Here is a 20862-nt window from a genome sequence, read left to right as displayed (position 1 = left end):
TTTTTTTTTTTTTTTTAATCCACCCACGAGGTCAGTTAATCAATAAATCAATCAGTCAGTTGGTTACTCACTCAATCAATCAACACTCCTCCTCCTCCTTCATGTACAGATCCAGATCCAGATCCAGGTCCAGCCTAAACCCAAGTCCGTTCACGCGGCGCATTTTCGTGACTTGATTCTGTTTTCCTTTATTCTTCATTCATTCCTCCCTCACCTTCTTTTCCTTCCATCCTTCTCTCACACATCCTTCTCTTCCGTAACCCTTTGCGACATATTAATCTTTTGTGATTATGCTCTCCAAGCCTTGGCCTTAGACCTCTTTTATTGCTCTTCTTGTCGAGTAGTTCCAGCCCCTGTCCTAGGCAGGCATTTTTTGCCACCAACTGTCGCCTACCTACAGTACCTACCTACAGTACCTACCTAATACTGCAACTGGTCGCGTGCCTCTCATGCCCATAGACTAGACCTCGAATTCGGCGCAGCATCAGTTTGGCAGCCATGAAGTTTGGTCACGATTTTAAAGAATCTCTTCGGGCTCAAGGTATGTCTAACTAAACCATCCATCATGGACTTGACTTGAATACACTGTCAAGTCAGCTAAATATGTACCTCTGTCTGACCAAAAATACACAGACTTTCCCGCTCATTGGGTTGATCATGCAATTCCTTACAGTCAACTAAAGAAATGTCTCAAGAAAGTCGCCCGAGAGTTGCATGAACTCGGTCTTGACCCCGAGACGTTGCGCGAGCTTCTGAACCCCGACGCAACGTCCCCTGTGGCCCTGAAGTATAAGCTCAACGGTATGAACCCGGTACTCTGTGCCTCCAACGGTTTCCCCCCTCGCATCAAAACTGACTTTTGACTTTCCCACAGACGGTACAGATTCTCACCTGCGCCCGAAACTTACCGTCCAGGTCCATCTTCAGGATGGCGTACCTATTGATGCCTCGCTTGCACCCAACTCGCGCGACTTTCTCAACAGGATTGCTATTAATTTGCCCCAGAACCAATGGTCGCATTCGCAGGCAACCGACAAATCGCAAACCTTGAACGTTGTTGAAGACGCCACAGCACCCGATACCGTTACAGACACTGCCGTTGTACCCTCCGCCGAAGCCATCGATGCACTTGCCAACGAAGCAAATGAGAAGCTCGCTATTTCGCTCGCCGACGAGAAAGTCAACGCCTCCAAGGAACCAACAATCGAACCCGAGCAGAACGAACCACGCGCCGAAACTCCCCAGAATGTTTCCGATCAAGTTTCACCCGCTTCGCCCGCAGCCGATGCGATCACGGGGACCTACGAAATCATTGAAGTCCCTCTCACCTTCGATGCCGAGTTCTTCGAGATGCTCCAGAGCGATGTGAACCATCTGGATGCCCTGCAATCAGAGGAAGAGAAGACCATGACTTCGGAGATCGTTGCTCTAGGAAAAGAAGTCGAGCAAGTGGTCAAGCCCAAACGGTTTTCTAGGACTGACCTGGCACGTTGGCGACAAATCTTTGAGCTTTACTTGGACGCTGAGATCTTCTTCGCTACTCACGAGCAGGATCATGGTCACCGTACGAGCCAGAAAGCCTTGAAGCAGCTGGAGTGGTTCCAGGACCAGGTTGCCAAGCAGCACCTGGTTCAGGACTTCAAGCTCCCCGAGAGTAAGGTGGCCTTCACTCGCTTCATCAACTTGAATGCATCTCTTCTCAAGAACATGCAGTTCCAGGAGCTTAACAAGACTGCTGTTGCAAAAATCCTCAAGAGTGAGTAAAATGAGAATAAGGACGAGACTTGCTGTGTTACCAGTATTGACCTTGTACCAGAATTCGATAAACGGACAGCGTTGGGCGTCGCGAGAAAGTTTCCTACCGTGGTACACTCCGACAAGCTCCTAGCGGGCACTATTGCTCGAGACGTCTGCGCACAAATGTCTCAAGAGCTTGTTTCCAAGGTCCCTCAGCTCAACGATTATCTTTGCCCTGTCTGTTTCTCGGTAGCATACATGCCCGTGCGTCTAGACTGTCAGCATGTTTTCTGCATCCGCTGTGTCATCAAGATCCAGCGCCGAAAGGAGAAGCATTGCCCGCTATGCAGGGCTGATGTTGTCTTGAAAGCTTCCGCCATGAACCTCGATTATGAACTTCAAAAGTATATGAAGAAGTACTTTGCCAAGGAAGTCAAAGAGAAGGAGAGGGCAAATGAGATTGAGCGTGGTATTGAGGATTACGGCCCTGGCTATGTGCACCAGGAGTGTTGCATAATGTGAGCTCTTGAAAGCTCTGGCATACGATACGATACGACATGACACGAATACCATTACTATCACGGCATTATTAAGCGATTTAGAATTAGCACAGACTTGGTCATTGGCAATGTGAAAAGGCCAGGTAAGTTCCTCACTATGTCTATCTACAGTCAACCATGATGCGATGGACATGGCTAACCAATTTCTTAGCATGCGGTAAATTACACCTTCATATAATGGTACATATCATCATCTCCATAGACAAATAGAATCTAGTGCGAGCAAAACCGGCACTTTTATTATTTCTTCATCTGATATCAGTTCGTAACCGTGACAGCCTCGGCCGCCTTCAAAGCGCCCGTGAATATACCCCCAAGCTCAGTAGTTTCTTCCAATCCAACGCTGACACGAATAAGATAAGGGTCGACGCCAAATGACTCGGCCCAGTCTAGCTCCTGGTAATGCGCCAGGAGAACATAGGGCGATGCCAGGGTAAAGTTGGTTCCCAAGCTGGGCCCCTTAGCGAGGGGTAACGCATCGAAGAAGGCCTGGGCATACTCCTTACGCTGGAACACGACAGACAGTAGACCACCGTATCCTCCATCGGGGAGTCTGACCTTTTCGTAATGTGTTCTGGAATCATTGCATTTGGGATAGTAGATTCGCTTGACGAGAGGATGGTTTCGTAGCACCTCGCAAATGGTGTCGGAGTTGGCATTGATGCGGACCACTCGAGACTCATAATCGCGACTGTTCCTTTCCATGAAGACGACATCCTCGGGCCAGTAGTTATCCTCGTAAATCTCCGCCATGGTTGTCTTGAGTGCGCTGTAATATTTGCTGTCAGGGTTAAGTACAAGACCTCCACCCATAACATTTGAATCACCCGAGAAGATCTTGGTGAGACTGCTAACAACAATGTCTGCAGCCGGTAGGACGTTGATGTTGGCAAATGTGCCTATCGTTTCGTCGACTACAACTGCAAAATCGTACTCATCGGCAAGCTTGCGGATGCGAGTAAGGTCAGGGCACGTCAAAAGGGGGTTTCCAGGAAACTCGCAGAAGAGTCCGAGGTATCGCTCGCCCTTCTTTAGTCGTTCCTCCAGGTCATTAAGGTCTTCGGGCGACGCATGTCCATAAAAGAGACAACCGGGACCAAACTTTTGGAGAATCTTGAGTGTGTCGACATAGGGGAAACCAAAGTTGATACTCTCGGCTGGCTCTCTCGCATGGAGCAGAGCACGGTGGGCGTTGAAGATGGCGTTCATGCCGGCAGGGTAAAGATAGACGTCGGCCTCTTCGAGGTTGGGAATGCCGCGATTGTTGGATGTCATGGCTGGTAGCGGACCGTTGCTCAAATCAACTTCGTGAGCCATAGCACCTGCAATACGTCTACGAATTGCAGACTTGGCACGCTCAACCATAGATAAGTCAAGGTTTCTACCAAAACGTTCCTCAAGGAACCGAGAGCTCTCGATTGACTCCACAGGGGTCTCCGGGGAAGGTTGCTTGGGTGTCGTGGGCATTGGGGAAGAGACACCATCGATTGAACCAGGACGAGTGTAGCGTCTGGGGCCGCGGAAAGGTCGGTTCTGGGCGGCCTCAGGAGGAGTCCGTGTGCGAGTCGTCGGAATGAGAAGATCATCCTTGAAGAGACCATGGCAGAACTCGGCACGTCTGCTGGAAGTGCCCTCACCAGTGTGCTGCCAGAACTGCTTCGCAATAGGAAATACCTCAGAGGGGTGAATCACGGCTGAGATGGTGGAAGTGAGCTTCTTCAAGACAGGCGAGAGCTCTTTAGACTTATCAAGAGTGAAGTCAATGATGCGAACCTGGCTCGCCAACTCAGGGGAGATTCGCTGGACGATGAAATCCAGACATCTCTTTGCTACTCGCGATGTAGGGAAGAGCATTGCCTGCTGACCAGGACTGCCATAACGATCCACGATTTCTGTGGCGAAAGCCTGGATGCCTCTGTGAACAAAGAAACTGTTTGATAGCGATTTGTAAGTAAGACCGAAAGATAATCGTTTATGAGGCATGGCTCACCGAGGATAGCCTGTTGTCATACGCTTGACAACCCAGTCTTCACCCTCTTCATATCCAACATTAGCCTTCCAAGTTGGAAGGGAGACACTAACAGCCTATAGTAGCACACTTGGTCAGTAAGTGCGTTTTGATATTCCTATTTCAGAGCAGTATTAACTCACATGTGCTGTGTCCGGAGGAATAGACTCGCCCAGGTCAATCACAGGCATGGTGATGTTATCCTTATGAAGACGGGAATACAAAGCGATAAGTGGAGGGGACAAGATTAAAAAAAGAGATAGACAAAACCTAATCTGAATCTGCTAAGATCTTGTATCTCGGAAAATAAGTTTTATATAGGTGCATATAACCAGGATAACTTTTTTTCTTTGAATTGGTGGCGTTGCGGTTGGATGATGAAGAAAAATGGCCGAGAACCGGAGGAGACCCCCGTACGTGTACAGACAGCACTGTACTGTATGAGCCATAGATAGTCGGAAGATTAGGCCCCAAATCTGGAGAACCTGAACTATCCTGGGTCAGGATACTAGTCTAGTGGGACAATTGACTCGTCAAGGATACTAACATAGGTAAGGTAAGGTAAAGTAACTTGATGATTGACCAATACTCTATCTATTCTCTCCGAATCCCGGGGCTAAAATGTTGTCATCCTTCTCTAACCTCGTTGAGGCTATCACGTCCTGGACATGGCAAGGATAAAGGGCGAGAGATGACGATGTTTAGACCCGGAACTCGGAACAATCCCATTACAGTAACATTTTACCAAACACAATGTAAAGACTTGGGGATTATCTTGTTGTGACTCCGTCCACTTTGACCCCCACATTCACATTCAACACCAACGAACGATATTGGAGTATCACAAGTGGGTTGCATCCTCATTGCGGCATATTGAGTGAGGGGTTCTGGGACTAACTCAGCATGAGATCTGACGAGGATACGGCCTCATTGAGAACAGTAGATAGTGCGGCAATAGACTGAAGTATGCCCATACCCTCTTTCTGTATTGTGTGTTTGTAGTGTCTTTCTAAAGTGCTTCTTCCAGTATATATGTCTTTCTTCTCCAATGCCCCTTTCCTATGTCTAGTCCTACCATAGCCGAAGCTCATGGTATAAAACAAAACTGCTATGTTTCCAATGCAATTTACCCAAGGAAAGTAGAAATGTTGAATGCAGAGTTACCGCTCTTCAAGGGCCGGAAAATAGCACCCTTGAACTTAAGCAGATACCAGTAATTTCATAAGAACGCCTCCTCCTATGCCAAAGAAACAAAAAAACACATCAAGTTGGCTCGAAACCCAACTCTCAACAAGAAACTCATGTAGCTCCATATCAAATGCATAACCAAAATACCGCCTAGTCCTCCATCTCATTCTGTTAAACCAGTCGTACGTCGCTTTCTATCTGCCCATCAACTCGTCAATCATGTCGTCTAATCGCCGCTCGTAGAAAATTGCATCGTGTCGTCATCGTATATCTTTATCGTATCTTGCGGCTCCGTCTGCTTGGTTTCATCCCGACACAGCTGATACTGTCGCTGGGAGCAACACTGACCATGTCGTCGTCCCAATCAGCGTGACTACTCCCAACGCCACTCATTGGCAGATTGACATCCCGAGCAGATATGTAGCTTTGAGGAGGCTTGCCTGGGAAGCCCATGTGTTGGTATTCGGGTCCACTGGCCCTTCGAGTGTCGTACCGGCTTCGAGCTTGACTCCTTGGCATCATATCATCAGGTCCATCGTAGATATTGGGGTCCAGAGGGATTTCGGGGGCGTCAGGCACCTCGGGTACCTCTGGGGCTTCTATGATATCATCCTCCATCTCCGCACGCGACGATCGACGAGGAGCTCGCGAGGACGGGCGTGATCGGGTGGAAACATATGTTCGCTCATCATCATACGTGGGTCGATGACCACGAACAACTGATCGTGATGACTTAGGTGGCCGGGAACCTGCGTGACTCTGGCGGTCGCGATCGTCGTACTTCCGACTGAAAGGCGCCTCGCTTTGAAGATCATCGGCCAGCACGACAGACTTGCTACGACTGACGCCTGCCTCGCTACGTGCCCGCATACTTCGAGGCTTCTCAGTCACAGGGGGCCTTGACGAGCGACGGCTTCTTTCAAACCCTTCTTCCTGAGGTGGTCGTGACGACCTGCGACTGCGCCTATCGTAAACATCGCTAGGCGGAGGTCTTGACGTACGACGGCTCCGTGGCTCGAAGTCGTCATCGCGAGGTCTTGAAGTATGACGACTGCGTGTTTCCACATAGTCATAAGCGTCTTCGGGTTGCCTTGAGGGACGTCGACTTCGGGTCGTCTCATACCCTTCATCAGGGGCCTCACTCGGCGATCGAGCTCGAGAAGCAGCAATGCTCCTTGCAGTACTCTTTGTAACAGTCCTCGTGCTGGGAGCAGCGCTCTTTGCAGCAACGCTTCTAGCCGTGCTCTTGGCTACACTGCGGGTTCTGCTCCTGCTCCTGCTCCTGGCTCGAGGGTCAGAGGCCCACGGATTCTCTTCGTTGTAGGGCTCCTGAGTAAGATACTGTATTTTGCGGGGCGGTGGCTCGTCCGGAGAGTCTTCACTGCTGTCTTCCTCGGTATACCCTAGATTACGAGGTGGGTATGAGTTGTGATGAGACATCTTGCGAGGCGCATAGTCATTTTGCATATTCTGTTGGAACGGATAGCCTTCTGGGTACACATCTGGGAGTGGGAAGCCACCATGACCTCGATAGGGCAATGCCTTGGGAGGATATTGCGAAGCATTGGGAGGAAACTGTGAAGGATTGGGGGGATATTGTGAGGCATTAGGAGGGAACTGCGAAGGGTGTGGAGGGTAGTGCGAAGCATTGGGAGGGTAATCGCCGTAATCGCCGTAATCGCCGTATACGGGTCGGCGGTCGTCAGTGTGCAGTTTGTGCGTTGGGGCTTTCTCGGGAAAGGTCGAACGTCGCGGGAGCTGGGGAGCCTGGGCATCGTATTCCTGTCTAGGTTTTCGTTCCCGTTCCTTGGCCGCATGACTTGCGAAACCGTATGTGAGAGCTGCACCAGCAGCGGCAACTCCAAGAATGGCGCCCACGACCGTAGTGGTACTGAGACCGTTGTTGTTGGAGCTCTGGCGGGGGGAGACAGATACCGGTTCGTCTTCTTTCTCGGGTTGAGCGGCGGCACGTTGAGCCATCTCGGCAGCTGTGACGGTGTTAGGACCGTGTTTGGCGGGTGATTGACGGGGCTGGAAGGGTGGAAGCCCATCAATAGAAGAGGAGGACGAACGAGCGGAAGCGACAGGTTGAAGCTGTGGCTGTGACAAGGAGCGATTCCTGGTATGAGTCTTACGAGTTATGGTAGTTGTAGTTTTATAAGTCGAATGAGTGGCACCGTCGTAAGTCCATTCAACTACTCGACCATAGTAATCCCGAGGACAGGTAGGTTGGCGGTAGACGACCTGGATAGTGTTGCCGTCAAGGTCACGGACTGTTGCTCGCCTTGGAGTTTCACCGCCATCAATACCTAGGCGAGGCTTGGGGCTGGGACCGCCGGAATAGATTGGGTCACCATCAGTCTGGACAGCCAGCCACGGATTTGCGGTAAGAGCGGTCTCGTGAAAGTCGACGACTTGTCCAGGGGATGGTACCGCAATAACAACCGTGGAATTCCTAACGGGATCAAACGGGCGAGACACCTCACGGATTTGAAGCACTGGCTGGGGTCCTTTTATTTCCTCTCCACGTCCGTCGGTCAGGGCTTGGCGATGCTTGCCTCCAGTCTTGGTAACGCCAGCTGTAAGTCCGTAAGTAACAGTTCCGACGGATGAACTTGGGTCCCGAGATTCGTTCAAGAATCGCAAGCCAACTATCTGAAGAATGGCTGAGTAGAAAGATGAGGACGATGCCAGATGCGACACCTCAACAAACGGTACCGTCATGGTCTCTTATAGAGTATGTGGAATAGCCAGGAACTTCCGATCGGCTGCCTGCTGTGAGGTACCCGCTCGGATGCCTTGGCTGAAAGTTTTTGGAGTTACTACAGAACTCCAAAAAACTCAGGAAGAAAACAAATAAATGGTCTGCTCGTGCTTGACTGGTCGAGCAGTACGTGTAAAAGAGAGGCGGGGGGCTGGTGGGGAGACTGGAATATCGGTCAAGACTGGTGATGAGTAATGATGAAACAAAGCAGTAGAGTAGGTAGAGCAACAACCCCAGGTTGGGAAGGAGCAATTAAAAAAAGGAGAGAAGAAAAAAGAAGACGAATTAGAAGGGGAAAAGGCGTAAAGAAGAATGATCCAACGAGTATTAACAAGTACAGCGAGGCAAGCAAATAGTTGGCCAGGTGAGGTGGCGGAGTGGATGAGAGAAGGCGGTCGAGAATAAAATGGTAGGGATTGAGAAGCGACCAAGGCAAGAACCAAGGCGTAGAGAATCCGATTCGGTGCCCTGAGCCTGACTGACAGGAGATGAGGTGAATGAGTTGGCGAGCTAAGGTAAGGTAAGGCAAGGTGAAGTATCCGTAGTGTCGTGCGAAAAGAAGGACTGGGAGGGATCAAATGGGTCCGTCCTCTGGAGTGGCCTAACAAAAAGTCGGGGTGGTGAGTTGTCTGCTCCTTAGTCGGTCAATTCCTCGCTTGCTTGCTGCTATGTTTTGCTGCTGCTGATGCTTGACGCCCAATTCAATGGATGTCGAGATGGAATACCCAGGTTCAAGATGCGAGATAATCAAGGGCGCACAAAGATCGATTGGTACCCGAGACTGAGAACAACCCTCGTGATTCCAGACGAATGAGTCAATATGAGGAGAGTCTCCAGACTTGGGCAGAATGGATAGGTATTTGACAATAAACGGAAATACAAGATCGCTGAGCTGAATACCGTAGGTACCTAGGCAGGCGCTTTAAGCGAAGACGACAGACAATAATGTCCAGTGAGATGCACCGTCTTGTCTCGTCTGGTCAGATCTCGTTGACTGCTGAAAGCAATTGCAGCAATTGCTCAGATCAGAGAATCCGGGGACTAGAGGTTCTAAAGACTGAAAAAGAAGAGGGACTCGGGGAGAAGCGAAGAAGGAAGAGAGAAGAAAAGGAAGATCAGCCGGGAGCCCTCTCAGAATGGAGGTGTCGTGAGGGCGGGTTCTAACTGAACTAATGTTAGCAGGTACCTGACCCAGGCGCTCTCCTCTCTCAAGCCACGACGAGTTCAGTCTCACTGATGGGATGGCTAGGTATGGCTCAGGTGTCTCGTCTCAGCCAACCCTCCCGCTGCGTCTCATAACAAGTCAACGGCCCAGTTCTGCACCTCTTGTGACAGTGGCTCTGTGACTCGTTGACATCTGACCCTCTTGGACCCAGCCCAGTCCAGCCATGCTAGGTACCATAGAGGGGTAGATGGATGGTCAAAGATACTTGACAGGCCCTGGTTCATTCTCATCCAAGTTACTCCATTCACATCCATTATATCATGGCATGGATGCTAAATGAAATTACAGCGACTACAAGACCTAAATTCGATAGAGATCTGTAGGGGATTTGTGTGCTGTGATCTGTAAAATTATGCATTTGTGCATAATTAGACTTGGACATGTGTGAGTCAAGGTAGGCACGCTGTACGCATTGCCGTCTTGGGTTAAGAGATGGTCCACTAGCCCCGCGCCATCCGGCAGCACCCGCTCATGATCACCCCTGAACCCTTCAAAATCTGAACCAAAAACGGATAGCATGTGTTTAGTTGTTAGTGAATTAATCGAGTCTTTCTACCCACTGCGCTTTGAGTCAGTCAGACTTTGGTGGTGATGAGACCAAGATTCTGTCTTTTCACCTGAATAAAATATGTTGTACGCATGTTGTGGGAACATCATGAGCCATCCCTGTAAGGACTTGTCCTAACTCGGTACCTGCAGCTAGAAGGAAGGGGCAGTCGACATGGTGCGATAAATGGGTGGGCAGCTTGGACAGTACTAAGCCAAGCCAAGTTCCATCCATGCCTCTTGTCGCTAGGTAGTACCTACCCTACTACAGTATCTACCGTTTCATCACAGTCACTTCCAATGTGAGCTTCCTGTATTGTCCTTCCTGATTTAAAATTCCCTCGTGACAGAACCATTTACAAGCGAATACAAGCACGAGAAAATACACAACTATATCTGTATACGGACCAGTATATGTAGTATGTAAGGTAGATACTGATAGGCTAGTAGCAATGACACATTTCGACTTTGTACATAGTTGAGCGTTTCAAACTTGCTGTCTCTCTTATATCCAACTAAACTAGTGCAGTGCATAGACTTCCTTCCTGTGCTCGTCCCGCTCATGCCATTTGTTTGTTTGGCCATGACTACCACATGGCTGACCAGAGTCTTGCTTTTGGGCATCTAGAGCCACGCGCTATTCTCCTCTCAACATAGTGTGCTGCTGTGGTTATGCCTTCTGCGTCCTCTCCTATACTGTACGATCATCGGAGAATAGCTCGTGGATACCCGTATTGGCCCAATGACTCCCGGCCACCGATGCGTGACCACGTCAAGCCCAGCGGCTGGACTCACGGCCGCCGGCTTGATCCACCGTACATCCACCGGCACTCACCCCCGGCCTGTACCCGGGCTTTGAATTCCCATGTCTTGTTAGATTTCTCATACTCAGAGGTGAGTTAGGATGAAGCCCTTGCTGCTCTCTCACGACAGCATTTGTCTAGAACCAGAATGAATTCTCCAGCGACGACATGACCATTACAGAAACCGGATCGCTTTCGACGAGGCCTAAATTGTGGAATGCATAATGCGATGCATGTGCATATCACCCAGGCGCCTGGCGGTCTAGAGCTCAGACCTGGCCCCAAACTTGTAACCAACCTCCTGGTTATCGTCTCCTTCGCCTAGTCAAACATTCTTCCATTCTTCGATCCTTCGATGCATGATGGATAATTAACACCGATGTTTTCTTTCCAACTCTACGTGGGGTCATCGTGCTCAGAACTCCCCAGCTACTACCTACTACCCACCACCAATGATCAATCAGTATTTGCTACAGATACTACATCCAAGAAATATTCCTTCTAATGTGACTGTTGACACTGATAAATACTATCTTGGCGTTTGAGGTAGGTGAGTGTTGTACTGGCATAATCCTCCATCATGTCTCCACGCCTGCCATGTGTTCATCCATGACTTCACTTCGCTTTACTTCCTTCTCTTCTCTTCCTCTCGTCGGTAATTTTGGACATACGAGACCAACAGAGTGCGGGGCGATTTGGTGCTACACCAACCCCATTTTAGCCGCATGCGTATGCGCATTCGCGGCTGCGGCGGGCTTAATTCGCTCGGTGGCCTCAACCTCGAAGACGTGTTTGGTTTGGATGCAGGGCCTAGTTGATGTTTGTTTGGTGACACACGTGTGTGCACTTATTCGCTACCTATGGAATACTTTACATCCCATTATCCTCCAGCATATGCATATTGTCCTTCAACTGTCGAGCGACTTGTCTGTCTGTCCGTCCATGTTGGCGGCGCGGTGAATTGTCCAGCCATGCCCTCAAAGCTACCACAATCTCCAGAAGTACCAAGCCCAATCATATCGTATCCCCAACTTATCTCAAACATAGCCTAGATGTCATTTTATCCAGGGGATGCTGTTTGATTAGATCGGTAAGTAATAAAGACGTGCATGTCTGATCCAGAATCAACTTGGCGTGATAGCTCTCAAATAGTAAGAAGCAAAACAGAGCAGACTCGCTGAGCAACAGAAAAGAAAGAACAAAGAGGAAAGTGTGGGCCAGGTTGAAATGACCCATCAAGACGACATTCACGTCTTGGACCCGATGTTGAACGCCCCATGTTTTGGTTGCAAAAACAAGCGACAGCGAACACCCCAGGCATTCCAAGTTACCGCCGAACCGGTCTGCCCCCAGCGACGATGTTGTATCGTCGTTGGGCGAGCCGGCATTTGGCGTCCTTCGCAACTTCGGCCCCCTCGCCGACGTCATTGAGGATGGATGGGTCTTACATGATGTCCCAGACATCCTCAGCAGCGTGGCAGAACTTGCTGCAAGCAACACTGGCAGACAGCGAGAAGTTGCTGATAGAAATCTTCTCGTCCACCATAGAGTCGGCAAAGTTATCCTCACCCTTGGCCATAGCACCGACGAAGACGCAGATGCTGTCCTTAGAATCCACAGACTCGACATACTCACGAACCTTGACCAATGGCGCATCGAAACTCAGAGTAACCTTGCGGCAGTTGGGCGGCAAGTGGTCGGTGATGGGGTTCTGGATCACCCGGAGCAGCTTCTCGTTAGAGTTGGTGGAGCGGATAGACAAGCGGTGCAAAAGCTGAACCATGAGACCGGCGAAGCGCTTGAATGTTCGGGGAATACGGACTGAGGGGGAGACCTCAATCAAGACGCCCTTGGCGGTATGGATGTAGATCTGAAGCTTGCCAGCCTTGTTGATGGGCGAATCCAGGAGGGTCAGTAGACACTAAGAGAAATGGTCAGCATGTTGAATGCCGACTCAAGAATTCAGAGTTGAAACCTGATGGGTGATGTCAGGACGCGCATCGCTAATGTCCCGATTCATCTTACGCATAACACCGATGTGCTCATCGCTGTTGAGCAGAGAATACTTGTCCTCACGGTTGCGGCTGGTACCGCCGTGAGAAGCCTTGTAGGTCTCAAGACTGGCATTGGACAGAACAACGATCAGGCGCTGAGAGTCCTTGTCTGTGGGAGGGATGGGTGTGCTCTGCTCGGCAACCAACTGAGGAAGCGAGGGAGGAGGAAGAGACTGAGTGCCTATAGTTTCCGACATGTCAATGGCCGCTCTGGAGTTTTGGCAGGCGTTGCGTGTTCTTGGTTCTTACGAGGTCGCTTGACTCCAGCAGTTCGACGCTCGGGCGAAGACATGATGAAGAGAAGAAAAAAATAAAGAGGAAGTGGGGGTTTGTAAAGTTTTGACGTTGGTAGCTCGAGTTTGTCTCAAGCAAGCCACACAGTAGGTAAGTAGAAATATATGGGTTAGTGACCACGAAATAATTCAACTGTCAGACGAAGATGTTTGCGTTTGTTTTCGGGAGAATGTTTGTCGCGTACAAGCGAAGAAGGTAAGGATTAAATCTCGTCTAAGGGAAAAAAGCGGCAGGCGGTAGATACGGATACGGATGGTTCCCTCGACTGACAAGGTGTTAGTTGAACCCTCAGGCCAAGCCAAATTTTTGTAGTGCCCCCACCTGTTCCGATATCCACGCACAGTCTGCGGGTCCCGGCCCCCGACCTACGGACGGACGGCCTTTCGGAGCATGTACGTACTATCAATAGGAAAGTATGGGAAACATACATCTTATTATTCGGGACATGTTTCCAAGAGTACCATCGTTATATCAATGCCATAAAACATCTGTTGCATACCAGTTACTTCAATAATCTCTACAGTATGCATCTAGACCTTGCACATGTGAGGATATCGTGAGTCGTGTGAGGTCTTTCGAGCCAATCGAACGAGCGCAACCCCCCAGTAACCTTACATAATCGTTCTACAGCAGCAAGTTCAAATCTCATTGGTCACCAATTTTTAGATGTGAGCCTCTGCGAGCTGGGATCCAACATTTGAGCATCACATCAAGACAATCGACCGCCGACGCTTCAGGCCACCCAGATACTCGGGTTTATAATATATTGAAGACAAGAGGCATCGAAACCATGTCTTCTCAAGTCGCCAAGGCCGCGCGCCGCGTTACGCACGAGCTTCATGGCGTCGTCGTCTCTGCTGGTCTTATGGAAAAGACTGTCAAAGTTCGAGTCGGCGGCCAGAAGTGGAATAAGATTGTCAACAAGGTGAGAGGCACTGTCTGATGCGGCAGATAAAAAAATGGGAATAATCGGCTGACATATTGTTACCAGTGGTTCGCCGACCCCAAACATTACCTTGTCCACGATCCGAACTCATCCCTACGAACCGGCGATGTCGTTTCTATTGTCCCCGGATGGCCAACCTCCCAACACAAGCGCCATGTTATCAAGGAAATAATTGCCGCCCACGGAGTTCCTGCGCATGAACGTCCACCTGTGCCTACAATGGAGGAGAGAATAGCGGAGTATGAGGCTAAGAAGGCTGCTAAGGATGAGCGGAGGGTAGCGAGACGGCAAGAAGAGGAGAGCAAGAGACTGGAAGAGAAGCGACTGGAAAACGAAGCGAGGGAAGCTAGACGCCTGGCCTGGGAGGCTCAACAAAAACGCAAATCGGAGACCTCAGCAAGCGACGTCGATTGAACTTACCAAAACTTTACATCACAACACATGATCACGGCTATCTCTGACTCTGATAGTGGAATAGGAATGGATAATGCTGGGCAGTTCCTATATGAGGCATGATAGGGATATACCGGCTGAGCCAATAACCAGGCCCTGTATGATATATCGAAGAGAGCTACACAGCGAAATGGCGGCTTTCAAACCAACTGTACCATTTGTAACATATAAAATGACATACTATACATCCAGCCCGTGTACAACTCCAATGCCCAGACCCCAATATCTACCTTTGGGTCTTGTTCCACAGTACTCCTGGGTGTATAATGTACCTGTGCCTTGTGGTCGCATGCTGTATACAAAGATATAGTGCAATCTATCCACCTCGTTCTCCAAACTCTTGAGCCCAATCCTCATATTCCTTTAAGCCAGCTTTACTAACACTGGGTCTAATTGTTGTCAAACTTGCCTCGAAGTCAAGTAGCTGAATTGGTCGAATCTCATCCATCGTCATATGTAACAGTGCTTCTCCCAGAGACCGCAATGGTCCCATGGCTGCGTCCTTAGCCAACGCTGTAATGTCTGAGCCCGAAAACCCTGCAGGTATTGGTCAGCTGGTTATTACTTTTGCTTGATTCATGAAAGATCACCTACCGTCCGTCATTTCAACCAATTTGAGGATATCCTCATTGGAAAGGTCATGCTTTTGTTGCCCTAGCAAAGTCCGGAGCTGCGTCTCACGGGTAGTTGGTTCGGGCAACGGGATGTATTGCCGTCGTACAAATCGTCTTCGCGCTGCCTCGTCAATTGCCCAAGGAAGATTTGTTGCTGCTAGTACAAGAACCCGATTGGCATCTCCCCTTTCCTTGTCCTTTTCCGTCGTTTCTCTTCCAGCAGCCGCTCGTTGGAGATCACTCCATTGGATGAGGAATTCTGTCTTGATTCTCATAGTAGCCTCATGTTCTCCCGAACCTGACCGCTGAGACAGTAGCGAATCGATCTCGTCAACAAAAATAATGCTGGGTGCCAATGTTCGAGCCAGGCCAAACAGAGCTCGCACTAGCTTTTCCGACTCTCCCAAGTATTTACTTGTTAGACTGCTGGCTGAGATCGAGAAGAAAGTAGACTTGGACTCTGTTGCCACAGCCCTTGCGAGCATAGTTTTTCCAGTTCCTGGTGGCCCGAACAGTAACATGCCCCTGGCGGGTTCTCTAAGGCCCATGAATAGATCAGGCCGTAGAAATGGATACACAACAGTTTCGCGAAGAGCATTTTTGGCTATTTCGAGACCGGCCACATCATTCCAACGGACCTCGTCACCTTGAACAACAATATCGTTCAAGATCTGCTTGGCAGCTGCAGTGTCAACCCCTGGAGGCAAGTTCTTAAGAATCTGTTTCTTCTTGTTCTTCCATTCAGTCATATCATCGGGGCTCTTGTCTGCCTCAGATGCGTCCGAATCTTCCTCCTGTGAGCCAGCTTCTATAGGGGCTTCCTTTGCTTTGACACGGCGTGGCTTTGAATCTCGCTGGGTTGTATCCTCGCCAGATGTACTGGAAATCGAAGCCTGTCGGGTTTTACGACCGCGCCTTCGGGAGCGATCTAGAGCCTCGGAATTGACCTTTGCAGGCTTCAAAGGCCTTGTGGGTTGTCTGGCTGCTGAACCCCTAGTTGGAATATTGTTTGAAGCGCTTCTCCGCTCTGAGCCCTCACCAGAATCATCGGCAGTCTCGGTATCATTGGCCAGTTCTTGTCGAGAGACCTTGCGAGGCGACGGCGAAGCAATGAAAGGATTCGGTGGCCGCTCACTTCGGCCGGCATAGGCATCCGAAGAAGGCAAGTCCTGATATGACGAAGAATTGAGTGCGCTGGAAGCAGCGGTCACTGATAACATCGACGGGCGAGAATAGCAGTATTCATCAGAGTGCCGGGTATTTCCAGACGAATCTCCGTCAAAATCACGATCCCGGGGTACAACAAGTCGTCGCGAGTGGCTATCCCACTGCGTTGGCGCTGGCCTTCGTGTTTGATCCAGAGACGTACGGGAACTGGGGCTCACAGTAGCTGGAGCGAGTTCCGATTGGGTTCCTCTCATATACCTATCTTTAGAGCCCAGGGCACTCCATGCTAAAGTCGCAGCCTTACTTGAGCCTTCGGCAAGAGGCTTTGATGGTTTGCGTGGCTTAGTAGACTTCTCTCCTGGTTTCCCGGAGCGCAATGTGGTTCTCATAGTGTGCTTTTCGGGACTTGGTGTTCGTAACGTCTTGTTCGGTCTTGGAGGTAAAGCAGGCCCTCCAGGTGAAGCAGATCGCGGCATAGGAGGAAGGTTTGGATCGAGATATGTGCTGGGCCCATCAACCGTAGCGAGCTCTGACGATGTGCGGCGAGGTTGCGATGGGCGGTGCGGAAGGGATGGCCTTGAAAGCTCCGAGTATTGCATGGCAGTGATTGTGCCCTGTCCTAGAGAGCCACTACCCTCAGGTAGACCTGGACGTTTTGTCAACTTGCCAGGTGTCAGCGTCGAATCTTCTTGTCGTGATACTCGGAGAGCTTCGAGGAGGTCGATTCGCTCTTTGCATTGTAGTTCGAGTTGTTTCAGAGCCTCTTGTAAAGCCTTCTCGGTATCTGTACGCGGACTGTATGAAGGAGGCGCCCGATTTGCGTTGTAGTCGTATATTTGATCTAAGGCAGCTTTCCAGTGTCGCATCGCCTCAGCTTCGCTTCCCTATTGTTCACATTGGCGATCAGTCTTCGATTGACAAAAGCGCAACTGTTTGGCCTTACCTGGCCTTCATAGTAGATGGCAGTTGAGCAGCTTAGATAGCTATCATCGTAGGTCTTCTGCAGAACAGCCAGGGCCCTGTTCCGTAACATGGCTCCGGCGACAGGCCAATACCATAGTAGCCCAGAAACTGGCACGCGTTGCGCTCAAGTCCGCCGACTCTTACAGATCGTCGCGATACTGTGCTTTTTGGCGAGCAGGTTCTGCTGGGGTATGGGTGGGTACAGACAGGCTTGTGACTAAGTTAACAAGCAAATGCCTCCACGCAGGGAATGCAATTGAGAGCCTCGCGTTCGTAAACGTTTCGGAGTCAGTGGGAGAAAAAGTCTGTGTTGATAGACAGAAAGCACGAGACTCTCCTTGTTGACGGTAGTTGCTCGTGATGAAGTAGTCTAGATCGTTCCTACGTACCTGAACATGGAATAGCAGGTAAACTTGGGCAGGCGGTGACGTAGTCCAGACTCGCACCGCCCACCCTCGTCGCAATCCGATAGTGGCGGGGTATTTTGGGTCCATAGTTGAGATTCAGCCTCATACAGCCCTGTCAGCTTCCAAGATACAGTCATGCAGAGGAGTTGTGGAGATGAATGTTGTTAAAGAGGCTGAATCACTTGCAATGAACAGACATCAGTGAGTCATTTTGATACCTATCTAAATGAATTACACAGAAAAGCAGCGTTTGGTAAAGCACTCGTTAATGCAGTATATCATAGCCATCTAGCTTCTATGTCGCATTTGCAGATCTATATCTGGGAGCTTAACTCGCTTTTAGGTATTAATTTTGCTGGAGTTTACCAGGTAGTCAGGTAGTTTAGGAAAGCAGTACGCGAATTTCTGCTGTGGTTCTGGGAAACACAGACCGCAGCCCTTGATCTTCTTCTTCAGAGTTCACGGATTCGTCATCACCCTCTGTTATCACCTCCTCTAGTTGTTCAAAGTCATTGCAGAATTGCTCGGCCGCTTCCTCAGTGATCTGCCGGGCCAGTTTGGCGTCTTGAAGATGCTTTAGATTCTCCATAGCGTCCATGAGTGCCGATGGCAAGAAGTCATCCAGTGTTTGGCTTGCCTGAGCCAGAGCTTTCTCATCCAATGAGGTGGCATCTTTATCATCGTCTTCCTCCAACTTGGAGAAGATGGCATCCAACCCTGAGCCTTTTCGGAAAAAGTGGTATTGACTGGTGATGAGCCCTTTGGCCTGATCATCTGATTTCTCACGTAGCTGCTTGGTTCTTCGTTGCGTGAATTCGAACGGTTCTAAACATGCTACTGCCGAAGAAAAACAGTTGATAAGGAAGATGGCGCCATTCTGTGTGTTCATGTTCTTAGCCATATTCTCACAGCCGGCCATGAACGGTTCAAAAGCCTCTGTTAATACGTTCTCAAACTCGCTCTCTCGATCTTCTGAAGCAGATAACGAGGAATCGTAAGTTTTGGTAATAGCCTTGAGCTGTTTGAGGGACTCTTGTAGAAAACCGGGCGGACCAAGGTCTGAAGGGGCATGTTGAAATTCACCCTGCAGGGCTGCAATGTGATCCCTTACCAGTGCTCGGAATTGCCGTAGCGCCTCTGTTTCCAGACCTCCGATTAACTCTACCAAGTTTGAGTTGGGGCCCAGTGTTTTCTGAAAAGTAATGCGATAGAAATTGATGAGGTTTGCAAGTTTATAGGCTGGGATGGTGTCCTCGTTTGCTTGGATTACCTGCTCCATTCGTTGACGAAGCACTCGGGCAGCACCAGAAACATCACGATCAACCAGATCATTCAGTGCTTTGAGTGCATTGAAATCAGCTTCAGCTTCGTCGTCCTCGGCAACAAGCCGCCATATCTCGGCATCTCGTCCAGACTTGAGCCCCTTGGCAAGTTCCTCCCCCTCGGCAACGAAGAGAACCTCCAATGCTTCTCGTTCACTGACAGTAGCTGAGTGGATCCAGGCTAGCATGTCTCCAACATAACGCAATGGGTCGTGTGCCAACATGTCGATTGGTTTGACAGATTGATCTTCAGCTCCTGATGGCAAAGTACCAGTCAGTGCTGTGTAAAACGAGTCCGAGAGGATTCTTTCCCGAGCTTCGGAGAAGAAATCGAGACAGTTCTGGAAGAGCGACGGTCGCTCAGCCAGAACTCGGAGTGCCCGACGGATCGAAGAGTTCATTTGAGGATTCTCAAGATTCAGGGTCTTGAATTCCCGTTGAATCCACTTGTAGAGTTTTTGAAAGCCGAGGTTGATGTTTTTCGACATTTGCTCCATAAGCTCCAGTCCTAGTGTCTGCTTCTCAAAACCGAGCAGGATCTCGCAGTCCTTGCTAATCTTTTTTGCCTTGCTCAAAGCGTCGAAGAAATGGTCATCAGCCGGTTCAGCCGTTTGTGTCAAAGCAGCGACTTCGTTGTCAGACATGATGAAGTGTTTTCTGAAAGCCCCGAGAAGTTCCTGCTTGACCTCAACTTGCCTTCTTTGCTCTAGTAGAGAAGATGCCTCAGAAAGTGCCGGTAAAGTTTGTCTGTGAGCCTCGACAACTTGGCCTTTCATTTCATCATACCCATTGTTGAGCTTGTCGATAGTTGTTTTAATGCGCCTGAGTTGCTATTTGCGAGTTGGTATAAATCCTTTTGTAAGATATTGGAACCCACCTCTGCTACGCGCCCGAATTCGGCAATAACTTCGCCATTACTGTCAATGACTTCTTTTTGCAAGTCTAATCGAACACGTCGACGAGTCTCGGCGTCGTTTTGAATCCCACGTTGATCAAGAAGAGACAAGGCGTCTCGGAATTCAGCATCGGAATGTGTCGTGGAGAGGACACTCGTCACTTTGGAGGTCAGGGGCGTAATGCCTTTGGGAGTAGCTGGAGGTTGTGGGTAGCCCTCTGCAGAAGAGATCCCGGAGTTGAGATTATCTCTCAAAGGAAGACTCTTGAGTGACAAAGAGTGATCTGAAGGAGTCATGTTGAAGGAGGTTCGTTCGAATGTTGAAGTAACAGTAACTTCTTGCTGTGACAATATTTATTCCATCTCACACAAGCCCATGAATCGAAGTCGAAAATCTCGTGGAGTATGTGAATAAACAATGTTATGTTATTTCAAGATGAATGATTAAGAGGGATGAATATTATTAATGAGACAGGTAGATACTAGACTACCTACCTAATTAACTAACATCTAATGCTGAGTGCAACGGTGTCGTGAGTGGACCCCAGATCAGGCAGGCGGTGGTTAGCCAATCGTGGGGGTCTTATCGGTATTTGTCTGGCAGAACCTCTCACCGCTCTGTAGCGTCATACCAGCAGCCGGTGATGCCTGGACAGTACGTCTATCTATTAAACTTCCAGTTATCTGTCTGTTTATTAGGAGTTCTTTGTATAGCCGCTTTGTCTCACAATACAAGTCCAAAAGGTATGTCACAACTCCATTCGTCCAAGTCTGGGTCAGGTTCAACTAGGTCCGTTCGTTACTGTAGATAGGCACCTACCTACCTACCATAGGCATGTGCTCTAGGTCACGCTTATCGTGATTCATCCCCTTGTGACCACCCGTTTTACCTTTATATCAAAACTGACACTTTCTC

The 20862-nt window shown here is 49.5% G+C and overlaps 7 protein-coding genes across 7 annotated transcripts; 2 read left to right on the top strand and 5 right to left on the bottom strand.

Annotated features, from left to right (window-relative positions):
• Positions 1 to 498: 498 nt before the first annotated feature.
• On the top strand, positions 499 to 2259 carry FIESC28_06467 (uncharacterized protein; the record flags this gene model as incomplete). Its single annotated transcript, XM_031160611.1, has 4 exons — positions 499 to 541; positions 634 to 801; positions 875 to 1756; positions 1817 to 2259. The coding sequence occupies 4 exons, from the start codon at positions 499 to 501 to the stop codon at positions 2257 to 2259; spliced, it is 1536 nt and encodes a 511-aa protein (XP_031015377.1).
• Positions 2260 to 2555: 296 nt separating this feature from the next.
• Positions 2556 to 4496, bottom strand: FIESC28_06466 (uncharacterized protein; the record flags this gene model as incomplete). The annotated part of the gene is made up of 3 exons (XM_031160610.1): positions 2556 to 4227; positions 4288 to 4382; positions 4449 to 4496. 3 exons carry the CDS (start codon positions 4494 to 4496, stop codon positions 2556 to 2558), a joined length of 1815 nt encoding a protein of 604 aa, XP_031015376.1.
• A 1270-nt stretch (positions 4497 to 5766) lies between these two features.
• FIESC28_06465 (uncharacterized protein) lies at positions 5767 to 8217 on the bottom strand (the record flags this gene model as incomplete). Its single annotated transcript, XM_031160609.1, has 1 exon — positions 5767 to 8217. One exon carries the CDS (start codon positions 8215 to 8217, stop codon positions 5767 to 5769), a length of 2451 nt encoding a protein of 816 aa, XP_031015375.1.
• Positions 8218 to 12275: 4058 nt separating this feature from the next.
• FIESC28_06464 (uncharacterized protein) lies at positions 12276 to 13082 on the bottom strand (the record flags this gene model as incomplete). The annotated part of the gene is made up of 2 exons (XM_031160608.1): positions 12276 to 12752; positions 12807 to 13082. 2 exons carry the CDS (start codon positions 13080 to 13082, stop codon positions 12276 to 12278), a joined length of 753 nt encoding a protein of 250 aa, XP_031015374.1.
• An 887-nt stretch (positions 13083 to 13969) lies between these two features.
• Positions 13970 to 14539, top strand: FIESC28_06463 (uncharacterized protein; the record flags this gene model as incomplete). Its single annotated transcript, XM_031160607.1, has 2 exons — positions 13970 to 14104; positions 14171 to 14539. The coding sequence occupies 2 exons, from the start codon at positions 13970 to 13972 to the stop codon at positions 14537 to 14539; spliced, it is 504 nt and encodes a 167-aa protein (XP_031015373.1).
• Positions 14540 to 14894: 355 nt separating this feature from the next.
• Positions 14895 to 17392, bottom strand: FIESC28_06462 (uncharacterized protein; the record flags this gene model as incomplete). Its single annotated transcript, XM_031160606.1, has 3 exons — positions 14895 to 15115; positions 15173 to 17243; positions 17303 to 17392. The coding sequence occupies 3 exons, from the start codon at positions 17390 to 17392 to the stop codon at positions 14895 to 14897; spliced, it is 2382 nt and encodes a 793-aa protein (XP_031015372.1).
• Positions 17393 to 18111: 719 nt separating this feature from the next.
• FIESC28_06461 (uncharacterized protein) lies at positions 18112 to 20243 on the bottom strand (the record flags this gene model as incomplete). Its single annotated transcript, XM_031160605.1, has 2 exons — positions 18112 to 19881; positions 19929 to 20243. The coding sequence occupies 2 exons, from the start codon at positions 20241 to 20243 to the stop codon at positions 18112 to 18114; spliced, it is 2085 nt and encodes a 694-aa protein (XP_031015371.1).
• Between the last annotated feature and the right edge of the window lie 619 nt (positions 20244 to 20862).

This window comes from Fusarium coffeatum (genome assembly GCF_003316985.1).
Source record: "Fusarium coffeatum strain FIESC_28 chromosome Unknown BRIP53273_contig_138, whole genome shotgun sequence".
NCBI lineage: Eukaryota > Fungi > Ascomycota > Sordariomycetes > Hypocreales > Nectriaceae > Fusarium > Fusarium coffeatum.
Note: the sequence above shows the minus strand (reverse complement) of the source record. Positions and strands in the feature narration are given on the sequence as shown.